Source organism: Indicator indicator, chromosome Z (assembly GCF_027791375.1).
Source record: "Indicator indicator isolate 239-I01 chromosome Z, UM_Iind_1.1, whole genome shotgun sequence".
In the NCBI taxonomy this organism is placed as follows: Eukaryota; Metazoa; Chordata; class Aves; order Piciformes; family Indicatoridae; genus Indicator; species Indicator indicator.
In genome coordinates, this window is record NC_072053.1 from 52,901,132 (window position 1) to 52,914,737 (window position 13,606).

At 41.6% G+C, this 13,606-nt stretch overlaps 1 protein-coding gene across 1 annotated transcript in view; it reads right to left on the minus strand.

Moving 5' to 3' along the window:
* Window positions 1-13,606, minus strand: part of FRMD3 (FERM domain containing 3) — a 142,416-nt gene that overhangs the window by 67,143 nt on the left and 61,667 nt on the right. The window contains exon 2 of the mRNA XM_054397696.1: window positions 7,510-7,614. Coding sequence (XP_054253671.1) covers window positions 7,510-7,614 — 105 coding nt within the window. The remainder of the gene's footprint in view (window positions 1-7,509; window positions 7,615-13,606) is intronic.

Here is a 13,606-nt window from a genome sequence, read left to right on the forward strand (position 1 = left end):
GGTCTCTTCCAACCCAATCCATTCTATGATTTAGTCCCTGTGTTTGCAAATGGAGCAATAGTGAAGGGACAACCAAATGCTCTGAATACTTAAAACCCCCTCAGCAAGCAATACTAAGTCAAATGCTTCAATGTGCATACTGTAAACCAGATGTCACAAGAATACACTAGCCAGGCAAGGACTGGATTTGAAGACTGTTTAGTGGACAAAAGAGAGCAGGAGAATGGAGATATGCACTGAAACACCACTGGAAAAGTAATAAAATTAATTTTATGTAGACCTCAACCCTACATTAATCTTGAAAATTAATACCTCAACTTTTCCTAGAGTGAAAGGCAAAATCAAAATCCATTTGCTTTAGCCTCAAAGCCCTGACCTGTACCAGGTCACTGCCTGCCAAAAGTCAGCTGAGATAAAAAAAAAAAAAAAAGGCATGGAAAGCCACTGGACACTCAGATAGGAGCATTAATTGGATGCCCACTCTATACCAGCATAACAGATGTCAAATGATCCAGGGCACCCTGTATGTCTCCTTCTTCATGCCATGAGGGTTTTCAAGGCTTTGAGAAGCTCTATACCACAAATATAGAGATTGTTCCATTTCAGCAAAGGAGCTGATCCTCTGTACCTATCCCAAGTAAGGGCATTGTCTCAGGTTAGTGATACACTATGCAGAAAGCAAAAACATATATCTCTATCTGTTCCAGAAATAATACCATATGCTGGAACCGCATCACCTTTACTGGTATATGCAAATATCCATTTAACACAGCACTTTGTCTCTGAGAATGGCCTTAGAAGAAGAACAAGAGTACTAGCTTCCATTCCGTTTACTGGGACTTTTCCATCAGCCTTCACCACAATTTGTCTGCAAGTCTTTTTAGACTCCAATCAATTTGTTTGAATGCTTATTTTTTAATACTTAAATTATTAATTTTTTTTGCAGCTACAAGAGTTTTATGACTAGATATGGCATTTAAAAAACTATTACTCAGTATCAATTGCTTTGTAATTTCCTTAAGTGTGTTTTATTTCTAAGATCTTTCCCTGATCACCTTCCCCAAGTCATTTTACATCATATCTTTATTATTCCCTCTTGTTCATTCTCTTGCTGTCTCTCTCACTTGCTCTCTCTTGCTCACCTCTTCTCCTAGCTGAACTATTCTGGACTAATCTATCTCTCTTGTACGAAATTCTTTCATACTTGGCATCATTCTCATGGCATTCTTTGTTCCTTTTCTACTTCGGTCTTTTTTTTTTTCCCCCAAAACAGCATTACCTGAACTGCACATCCTAAACAAGGTCACAGAGTAATAACTGTCCAGAAGGGGCAAAAGCATTACAATTTTAATTAACCTACGTCTCAGTCACTCTGGTGTTCAGCCTATAATACTTCTGCTCTACATCTTCAAATAGACAGGAGGGTTCTATAGCTACAGAGTCTTAGGAGTAATCACACAAAGACACCACTTTGCTAAACTGAGGTTGCAAATTATCTGCTGTCTTTCTGCCAGTGTTCACCACCATCATACAGCACTAAGTACACACTTCTAAGAATGTGTGTTAAACAGCTGTTATTACCAAAGTATAAATCAACTGCACCCCAAGACTTACCAACCCTTTCAAAAGGTCTCTTTGATGAGGAACTGCTGTACATATTTGGTATACGTCCCATTTTAAACAGAACTGCTACTTCATAATAAAGGAGTCAACTACTGAAAGAGAACAGGCTCCCATTTCTTTCCCTAATAATTACTCGGACAATGATGAAAAATCCGTTTACAGGATTGAACAAATACTCTGCCTGGGTCCATCAGAAGTGATGTGCTCTGAAATACAAATGGGACAATACAAATGGGATTCCCCAGCAGCCTTGCTAGTGAAATAAATACGCAATCTGACAAAAAATTTCCCTGGGTCTGGAGGTGCCTACCAGGTTTCATTGTGTCTAAGCAAAAAAACTGGACCCAGTACAGATCCCTGGGGAAGACCACTGGCCACAGACCTCCAAGTTGATTCTGTGCCACTGATGACAACCCTCTGAACTCTGTTGTCAAGCCAGTTTGCAATCCACCTCATGGAACACCTGTCTATGCTGCATTTCTTGAGTTTTTCTATGAGGATGTTATGGGAAACAGTATCGAAAGTTTTACTGAAGTCAAGATATATGACATCCACTGCTCTTCCCTCATCTACCCATTTGGTCATAGTTTCATAGAAGGCTATCAAATTAGTTAGACAGGATCTCCCCTTGGTAAATCCATGTTGGCTACTCCTGACAACCTTGTGGTCTTCCATGTGGTTAGATATGACCTCCAGGATGAGCTGCTCCATCATCTTTCCAGGGATAGAGGTGAGGCCTCTGGTCTGTAGTTACCTGGGTCCTCCTTCTTGCTTTTTTGAAGACTGAAGTGATATTTACTTTCTTCCAGTCGTCAGGCACCTCTCCTGTTCTCCAGGGCCCATGGATTTGTGTGTCTTCAGTTGGTATAAGAGATCTCTAACCCGGTCCTGACTGACCAGCGGAATGTCCACAACTCTCCAGTTCTGCTCTCTTGGTTGGTTCCAGGGACTGAGGTTCCTGAGGGCTGGTCTTAGGAGGAAAGACTGAAGCAAAGAAGGCATTCAGCAGCTCTGCCATTTCTGCATCATCAGTTACCATATCTCCTATATCATCCAGCAGTGGGCCTAACTTTTGCCTGCTCTTCTTTTTATCATTGATGTATTTGAAAAAAAATCTTCTTGTTCTCTTACACCCCTCTGGTGAGATTCAGTTCCAAGAGGGTCTTGGCCTTCCTTGTGGCATCTCTACATTCTCTGGTTATATCTCTATAATCCTTCCAACTCACTGGTTCTTTTTTCCACATATTATAAACTTCTTTTTGTTTTTGACCTTTACTAAGAGTCCCTTGCTTATCCATGCAGGTCTTCTGCCTGCCTTACTTGATTTTTTTTTTTCAAGGGAACACATTTCTCTTGAGTTTGGAGGAGGTAACGTCTGAATATTGATCAGCTCTCTTGGCCCCCCCTTCCATCTAGAGCCCTAGTCCACTGGATATTTCTAAGTAGAGCCTTGAAGGGGGTCTTAAAGTCCAGGGTTGAAATTTTGCTTATCACCCTGCTTCTTTGTCTGTTGATATTAAACTCTAACATGTCATGGTCACTACAACCAAGATTACCCCCAACCTTAACATCCACAAGCAGTCCTTCTTTGTTTGTTAATACCAGGTCCAGCATTGCACTTCTCCTTGTTGGTTCTTCAACTACTTGCAGGAGAAAGTTGTCATCAATGCACCACAGGAACCTTTTGGACTATTTGTGCTTGGCTGTGTGATCTTTCTAACTAATAACCGAGTGGTTGAAGTCACCCATGAGCTCCAGAGCACTTGACCTTGACGCTACTTCAAGGTGCCCATAGAAGGCCTCATCAACAGCTTCTTCCTGGTTTGTTTTCATACTGCCAGGCATACATGTGCAGAGCTAAAACCACTGCACTGCTGTGCTGCTCCCAGACAGCCCTGCAGCACAGGCAAATTGCAAAGCATCTTAATGCTCCAGGGTGATCATGATCTCAACCATTTCTATAGTGACTGGTGAGGCTTCACAGTTGCTTCAGGGTCCACAGAGCCTTTTAATAACACTTCCAAACTACTCAAGGGGTAGCTCCATCGTATTTCTGCCTAACTACCACCCCATGCTTTCACATACAAAAATTTAATCACTATCACATGCTTGAATCATGTGCTTGAATTGAGCTCAAAAAAAGAGAAACAGGTACATTCAAGTTTAAATCACATCTCAGGTGATCTCCTGAAGGGACTTAAAGAATAAATTTCACCACACTACTCTCTTCCTTCCACTTAATCCTCCATTGCCCTCAGTAACAGTGGCCTCTCTCAACAAGGGATTCTCCCTAGGAAGAGATGCTGAACAGTAGCTGATTATATCATGCTATTCCCACCTCTTACCAGCGCCCAAAACACAAGAAAGGTGCTCTGTCCACCCACAGTACTTGGCACAGAATTAACCATGCTGCACTTCCTCAAGATTATTTGCTCAATATTAATAGTTAGCACATGAAAACGTACCTATAGGTAGTTCCTTGAGTTGGAGAATCAGTAACACCTCCTGCAAGTATATCTCCCATTTGAAACTACTTATTTCTAAAAAACTTATGCTCCAAATGATGCTTTTTCAGCTCTTACAATGTCTCTCAGCTCTATCAAGACTCCCTATGAAACAGGTTTGCCCTACAGCATTTTCCTCAGTGAGAACACTACAATAGGCTTTTACCCTCTGACATGGTAGCTTATCTTTATGAAACCTTAGAGGAACATAGTGTTTGAGACCTATACTCCAGCCTTATTTGACCAAAACTGGCTTTGTAAGTTGCTACAGTTGAGAGTTAGGCAGAAAGGCAACATGATGTGCATACCTAGTTTTCTCAGAAATCCATGTGAATACATCAACAGTTAATATGTGAACACTAGGAACTCATTTTTTTCCCAGAGTAGTCCCACTAGACATAAAATGGCATACTGCAATTTACTGCATATTTTTAGTACAATCTCGATTTTTTGAACCGAACCTAAGGCACAGTTTTCCCAAAGGAACATCTAAATATGATGCTAGAAGATATAACAGCACACATGGAGTAGAGCCTAGAATTTTTAACTACTAGTTCCCTTTGAGGTCATTGGCATTGATAGTCTGCATTATATCCAAAGATATCAAAAAAGCTACCTGGCTGCCTTCTGGTAAGAGTACCTCCCAGTTTTCTTTTTGGTCTGGGATAGACAATTAAAAAACACAGAAAATTTTATAAAGTTTCAGTATGTCTAAAATATCCACATATGTTTACTGACACAGATGGAAAAATTAAAAGAGAGTCTAGGAGGAAGAAGGAGTATATATTATAAGTTACTTGAAAAATAACCTATAAAAACAACATCTGTTTCCCACCCTATTTTTCCTACACTTTTTTTCCACAGTCTTCAGTTCTGAATGTTCTAAACAAATACTGAAACACTTCACTTGAAAATTCTGAAATATTGAAACAGTTCATGTTTTAAATTCTCAAACTCAGTCAAGTGTTTCAACACTCATAAGTCAAAATGCTATATTTTGGTAGAAAACCCTAAAAGGAGACATTCAGAATTAATTAAAGCTGGTGTTTGTGAGTGCTTGGGCTACCTCAATAGATACAAAACAAAAGAACTGCAAATTAGCTTTTGGTCAGCTCTGTAACCTTTGCACAAAATTACACACATACTAAACGCCAGCAGCAGCAATTACGCATAATATTTCTATATGTGTGTGTGTACACTATATAATAATATTCTGACAAACAGCTGAACTATTCAAAGAGCCAATCAAGAATAATTCACTAAAAACCAGAACTAAATACATGATTTTGGCAGTTTCATTTGGAAACACGGATATAGCCCTTCCTGTGCAAAGACAGTGACTATACCACAGAATAGAAACTACAACAGAGACATTCAACATTACCAAGAAAACAAAGAAAAGAATTGTATGCCACCTGCATCAGAATCAATAGTAAGTCTTCATAAAAAATTATAGACTTTATCATTTCAGCTTTTACTACATATTCTTTGAAAGAAATTTCCAAGGATGGTGCCTACTTTCTGTCATTCAATATAAATACCTTCCTGAAAATTATAGAGATCTCTCTTAAAATTCTTTACTTCCAATTGTTCTGGTAATTATTTTATTTTTAAAATGAGGGGGCGATGGAAACAAGCTGCTGCAGCTTTGCAAAGCTATGGGAATCCCATAAATCTGAGTAAAGGGTGATTCCCCAATTCCAGTGACTTCTGCAAAAATTAATTAGGGTGTAGAGAGAGAGATAATGGGCAAAATGTTTTTCTCCACATGAAATATAGCAGTTTCAAACTGATAACCTCTTCCCCATTGTAAGAGACTAAATCTTGTCTCTTTTGACGTGAATCAACAAAGATAAAATCACTTGCTTCTCACCCAGACAACAGCTGTCCAGGAAGGGGATAGTGAAAAGACCCTCTGGAACGTCCAACAAAAGATAAGATTGTTGTGAACAATCTGCCTGATGGGTCAGGTCTGCCTACTGACAGCACACCTGGCAGTCACATATGCATTAATGTCACCAGGGTGTGGGCCAGGGGGAGCTGCAATTAACTGAATAAAAGACACTGAGCCTTAGCAGCCCAGAGAGAAAAAATGAGAGAAAAACCATCACCATGAAGAGCCAGCCTGAAAGCAGTCCAGGAACCCTCTCTCCACCACCACCACCAGCAAAGTCATGCCCTAAGTTTTGCCTGCTGTAAGAAGAAAAGAACTCCTGGAGAAAAGACATCTTTACTGAAGACACCACATGTTGGAGGCTGCTCAGAGAAAGACTTGGACTTTGGGATCTCTCCCTCCCCACCTCCAGTGGAGGTCAGCACAGCCAACAAGCACGACATCTCTTCCAAGCCGAGGGTAGCACCCTTCCTTGGACCTGAATTGTCTTGGAGTGGGGGGGAGGGGGTGGTAATATAATTCCTTTCCTACTCTGTCTATTTCTCCACTTTCACTCTCTAACTCCCCCCCCCCCCCCCTTCTACAGTTCCATCCACTTTATTCTGTTAATAAATAGCCTCACTTTTGATATTTGGCCTCATTTAATTTCACAACACTGGTTCAAAAAGAACCATGTCTCTCTGTCCCTCCAGACCAAGACACCCCATATACAAATCGAGGTCTTAATTTGAGACTAGCAAGACTACACAGTGAAGGAGCAGTTCTGAATTTCACTGTTTGAAAACTTTGCTTCCTGGGTTAGCCATCCTCCCCTACCCTCAAACCATTAACAATCATCTGAAACCAGAGAGAAGCAGTAGCAAATAACCTACAGAATACAACCTGCAGAACCACCTTCTGCCAGGAGAAATGACTAACCACTATTCACTCAAATGCATAGAGTTCAGGCTTGTAAATTTTACTGCACAAATGTAAAGATGCTTGTAGGGAGAGAACTAATCTGAAGAAATCCCCACAATCTGACAAATCATGCTTACTTTGTGTAGTACAGATATCTAAGTCTACTCACTCTGTGAAAACTAGAACAGACCGACTGGATATTTTGCTGTTGCTGATAGAATTTCTGTCTACATCTCCCAAGAAGCATATTCTACAGAAAAGACAAATCCAAAATGACAGTGTGGTGCCAGACTCTGGAGCTACTCTGCACTACATTCATCACACCTACAGATCATGTCTGTCTTCAGTACCCAGGAGAACTACACAAATCAGTATGTATCAATTTATCCGAAACTATATATCTGAACTGAGGGGGAAAATAATTTAATAATGCTTCAGTAACATCTATAGATTATGGCCAGAGCATAAACCCTCAGAGATACATAACTTCGCATTAGAACTTGCCTGCTTACTGAAGTACCCCCCAAAAATTTAAATCAATGTAGTATTCCTGAAAAGCAAATGCAGTCACAGTTCATATATACATACCCTTTGCTTCTCAGGGTCAACATAGCGAATGCCAAAATAGTCTTTCTCCAGCAAGCTGTAATAGTTGCAGATGTGATCTATGAGAAACTGACCTTTAGTTTCCCTCTGTAAAAAGAGAAAGGATTGACATATTATTCGGAGTATTCTGAATTTACTGTCTATAAATATTTTTAAAATCTAATCAAATGTCAAGAAAAATGGTACATTAAATTTATTGTTCAGATTAGGACAAAGATTTGAGCATTCACTTTGTCTAGAAGATGCAGGAGATAAGTAATCAACATACTCCCTGCACATTCACAAATTGACTCATTAAGAAAATATCATCACTGCTTCTGCCTCAAGAAAACTCATGTACTCTAATATCTGCACATTTATAACACTTAATGTACTACTAGAAATGATGGAATTAAGAGTAGGCAGTGTCTTTACAAAGGCAGAATTATCTAAGAGGGAGTTGGAAGAGAAAGGGAGGAGCCAGACAGTTTATCTATGTGTATGTAAACAACAAAGGGGGCCCTGCTAGGTACCTTATCTTGAACCTTGCTGTAAATCAGTAGGGGGTTTGTCAGAAGATGACAGACGTTGAACACAACCTGAACTTCTGAACTTTTAGGTCAGAGTGCAGGCTTAACAGACTACTGAATATTAACTTCTCCACCCAGAGAAGTGAAGAGTCTAATTTCAATGAACATACGATGTATGAAGCAGGGGGGTTGCATGTGAAGGGGGACATGTAGTAGGCATTTCAGGAAAGACTGTAAATTCTGAGTACCTTACCCAATGGGGAAAGGGAGAGGGAATTTCACATCTGGGAATTTAGGATAAAAGGGGAGCTGGGTCTCCCAGCAATTTTGAGAGACCCCATATGGAACTGTCCCATGGACTCTCCCTTTATTTGAATAGAGTTTTAAAAGACTCCTCTGACTCCGTTGTGAAGAGGAACTTCTAAATCAGATTACTTTTTCCTTACAACTGAGGGCTTCATCCGGGAATCTTCCACACCTTTCAGGGCCAGCAGTCAGAGAACAGGATTGATGGTGCGCCTCACCAAAATTCGGTGATCAATTCCCTTCAGTGGCTGCCGGCACTGAAAAATTGATTGGAGACCTGAGACCGTTCAGGAGACAGACGAGTAAAGGACCAGAGGAATCTGCAGGGCGGCCGTAGAACAGACCAAGGGGGTCTGTTAAGAGGTCCAGAGAGAAAGGACCTCAGGAAATCTCACCAGTGAGTACTATGGGAACTTCGGGGTGATACAAATGGAAAGGATGCCCAGGGATGGCACAAGAAAGGCTGGGGTGATGACCCTGGATATACCCGAAAAGTTCCTAGGGGAGGATGTTGAGATCTTGGGATAGTCTGCATATTCCTCCAGAGGTAATTAAGGAAATAATGGTTTGCAGGAGCTGGGGCCTGCAGCTCTCTTTGCTGGTGGCAGGGAGCAGGGAGTGCGGAGCTTGCCTGAGGGCACAGGGAAACACAAGCGGGAGCAGGGTTGGAGGATCTGTGTTTGTAATTGTCTTACCATCCAGGACATAAGGTTGAGTGGGGAACACCCTACAGGATCAGGGATGCAAGTATTTGTGGGGGGGCTAATTAGCGGTAGCAACAACAGTGTTAGTCGTGTGCTAAATGCGACAGTTCTTAACACGAGGGTAAGAGCTGTCTTGTGAAGAAGGGGGTGTAAACTACGCAGGTAATTAGGCAAAGGTCTTTGCTCAGGCACTTTAGCCTGAAAAGTGTGAAGTGTTTAGACTTGTTCAGTAGTTTTGGTGGAACAGGGGCTGCAGCTTCTCCCCTTGCAGGGGAAGAGAGCTAAAAACTGAAGCTGCTGTCAGTCGGGTGTTGAGAAGAATTTGGGAAAATTAGCATATATGCATAGATAGTGCTGCTAGAGTTGTAATGAGGATTTACAATCCTAGCTGAGGAAATACATAGGCTCTGCTGGAATTTGTTTTTGCAATAAGGCAGCAGAGAAAGTAGCATTAAGTTATATCTCCCCAGAAAGGATATGAAATGAAATTCTGATGAAGTTGATAAATTGGAGAATCTAAAGGAATATCAAAATTTAATTTTGTATGAAATGTAAATTGATATGGAAAAATAGAGTTTTGCTTAAGTTCTATGAAGAAAGGCATTCTTTTGGTTCAGGGGTTGGAGACCCCTTTTGGTTCTGACAATCTGGATCTTTGATATCTTGCATTTTGTTTATTGGAAAATGATTATTGTCTGAGCATATTAATTTAATGTTGAAGTTAAAGTTATAACTATATGGAATTGGACATCACTCAGAATCTAAGCCCAGCCCCTCTGATATCTGAGATTAAGCTGGAACACAAGGCGGTTTATTTTCTGCCAAACTGGTTAATGATTGGATTTGATTCAAATGGGGCAGGTCAATCTCGAGGAGAAATCTTGAAAAAGTGCCCCTTAGGCTGTATTTTAGAACACTGGAAACAGCTAGGGTAAAGTGTTTGTGAAAGTTTGAGAGGCAGAGTTCATGTGAAATGTTGGTTGAACTTACTGTAAGAAAGGTGGAGGGGGAACATACGAAAAGAGAATGCTGGTGATGTGTTTGGTGACAAGGAAAGAGAATGAAGGAAGCAGTTGGAATGACATGGTGTTACACTGAAAGGGACTAGAGGAATTTAACAGTCTCCCAGCTAGGACTCTGGCTCTAGCTAGGCTGGAGAAGGAAACTTTAATTGATAGAGCTAATAACAAATAGCTTTAAGAGACCTATAGGAGGGTACAAGATTTAAGAATAAACGAGATTTTTATGCCAAGGCATGTCATGGCCCCATATTATACCACTGTAAACCAAATTCCCTCCTCACACCATTATTATTCAGTACTTGATTTAAAGCATGCCTTCTGGGCATGCCTGCCAGAGGGGAGCAAACAGCAGTTCGCCTTTGAATGGGAGCAGGAGGGAAAAGGAAAAACAGTGAAGCAACAGCTGGTGTGATCTGAAACCTTTTAGTGTGTACAAGTTTTCTTGCTGAGGACATTCCTGGACTTTCTGTTTGCCTTAGAGCTGCTCCAGGCACTTCGTGGTGGAAGACAATACCTGCTCCAGCCTAGAAAGCTGTCTGAGGTGGCTTTGCTGAGGTTTCATGGACAGGTAGTAAGCACTTCTGCTGTAGGTTAATGTTACATGAAGCCCTTGAGCCAGGGAAGGTTATTAAGACCTGTCTGGAGTTGTCTGTGGTTGTTCTTGAATGAATTGGCTAGGTGGGCTCCTGGTGGTCTTGAGCTGATGGTTGGATCTTAGAGGCACTTTCCAACCAAAACAATTCTGAGACTGTGTGAAAGCTTTTCAAGGGATACTGGGAGAATTCACTTCATCTCCAGGGATCAGGTTAATGCAGTATGGGGATGATTTGCTACCATACAGGAATGGGAGGAGGTGGTAGAAGAAGCCAAGGTGGAATTGCTTAATTTTCTTGCAAAAAAAAAAAAAAAGGGACTTAGAGTATCAGAGAAAAAAAGCACAAATGGTGGAAAGGAAGGTTAAATATCTGGGACATATCCTGGCTGAAGGTTTGCATCCAGAAAGAGCCTGAGGAGTTTTAGAAATACCATTACCTAAGGAAAAAAAAAATAATTGCAACAGTTTTCACGGCTGGTATGGTATTGCAGGAACTGGACTAAGGATTTTTCAATTCTAGCCAGATCCCTGTACGCCTTTTTGACACAAGATAACCCCGAGGTTATATTGTGGACATCAGAAGGGAGGCAGGGCTTTAAAAGGTTAAAAAGCAGGCTAACTGAAGCTCCGGCCCTAGCTCTTCCAGACTGGGAGAAAGAATTTGAATTATATGTCAATGTTAAAAATGGCCATGCTAAAGGAATTCTAATACAAGAACACAGTGGGAGTCTGAGACCGGTGGCTTACTTTTCCAAACTATTGGATCCGGTGGCTAGAGGATGGCCTCACTGTCTGCAAAATTGTGCAGCTACAGCTTTAATGGCAACTGAGGCCCGAAGGCTGACAGCTGGGGGATCTCTCAGTGTTAAGGTCTCACATCAAAAGAAGGCATTGTTAACTGAAAGGTCTTTTAAATGGATGACCAGCGCTAGGTTGTTACAGTATTGAAACTTGTTTAATGGAACGGGAGAATTTAGAATTAAGAAGTGGAGAAGGGGTTTAACCTGGCCTCCTGTTTAACTGGTCCTGAGGGGAGGGATTTGGGGGAAATCCATGACTGTATTCAAGTAACAGACCTTCAAACCTGTGTTAGGGAGGGCCTCCGAGATACGCCTTGGCCAGGTGGGGAAAATGTGTTTATCGATGGATCTTCTAGAGTGATAGGAGGAAAAAGAGTTACAGGGTATGCTACAATAAAGGGAAGGGAATTGCAAGAAGGAGGAAAGTTTCCCTCCACATGGTCAGTACAGACTGCAGAATTGTATGCATTAATTGGAGCCTGTGAATTGCATCAAGGAAAAACAGTAAACATATTTACCGATTCAAAATATGCATATGGGGTGGTTCATGCATTTGGGAAACTGTGGGAGGAAAGAGGATTGTTGACCTGCAGAGGAAAAACATTACCGCATGAGGATTTAATTATTTACCTATTAGAGGTGGTGAATTTGCCAGAGGCAGTGGCAATAAGACATGTCAAGGTGTATTGAGTTTGGCCGAGCTGGAGTTAATTCTCCTCATGGAATCTTTCCAGTGCTGTGTTTTGCAGTGGCAGTTGATAACATAGCAGTGTTTTGGCTACTGCTGAATAAGTATCCAGGCTGTGTCTTTTCAATGTTTCCCTGCCCCAAGAGTATACTGAGGGATGGGCAAAATTTTGGGAGGGGACATGGCTGAGCCAGCTTACCTAGACAGGTCAGAGAGGCCTTCCATGCCATATGGCATCAGCTCAGATATAAGAATGAAGTAAAAGAAGGAAGTGGGGGGATTTTTCCATGGTGTCTATCCTCCCAAGCAACCACCAAGCTTAGAGAGCCCTGCTTCCTGAGACTGACCATCGTCCTGCTGATGGGAAGTAGAGGCTAACATCTCTCTGCTTTTCGCTTCCGTGCGGTCTATTGCTTTTGCTTATTATTGTTATTAAAATTGCTTCTATCTTATTATTAGCTTTGGTCATTTTTTTCCTCCCCTCTCCCCCTGTTCATTTAAGAGGAGGAGTTATAGAGCGGCTTGGGTGGGCATCTGGCCTCCAGGCCAGGGCCAAACCACCACACAAGGGACATAAGGCAGTACACTCAGAGGGGACAATAGGGAATTAATTGGCAGATGAAGAAGCTTGGAAAGCAGCACTTCTATCAGAAGTATCTAAGACCCTCCCTTTACTCTTAGTGGTTCAGCCACTGGAGGAACTGTCTTTTCTGCCAGAGGAGTTCGAAATAATTAAAGATAGTGGGGCAGAAGAAAGGGGATACTTGGTCAACAATGTGTGAAAGAAAGGGGGTAATCGGTAAACAATGTGTGCCAAAGGTTTTGGCTCTACAAATATTGAAGCAAATCAATAAAGGGAGCCACTGGGGCTTTACAGAACTGGCAGAAGTCTTCCTCAAGATGTATGCTGCTTTGAGTCTTTTTGGGCTAGCCAAAAGAGCTGTTGAAGGCTGCCTGATTTGCACCAAAATTAATAACCGAGTTACAGGGGAAGTGGCCAGGGGAGGTCGAACCTGGACTGTACATCCATTCCAACAGTGTTAGGTGGACTCTACTGAAATGCCTTGAGTGGGAAGGCTTAAATATCTTTTGGTAGTAGTATGCTAACTAATAGGATGGCCAGAAACTTTCCCAGTTGCCTCAGCGACCACTGGATCAGTTATTAAAGTATTTTTGGAACAAATAATTCCAGGGTATGGAATAGTGGAGGCAATTGACTCGGATAGAGGAACTCATTTTACAGGAAGCATTCTTCAAGGGGTTATGGCAGCCTTAGGAATACAATGGAACTTGCACACCCCATGGCACCCTCAGAGTTCAGCCCAGGTAGAGAAAACGAATGGGGAAATCAAGAAACATCTTTTGAAGCTAGTTTTAGAAACCAAAATGCCATAGACATGGCTTTTACCATTAACTTTGGCTAGGATACGAGCCAGACCCAGAGAGGATATACAG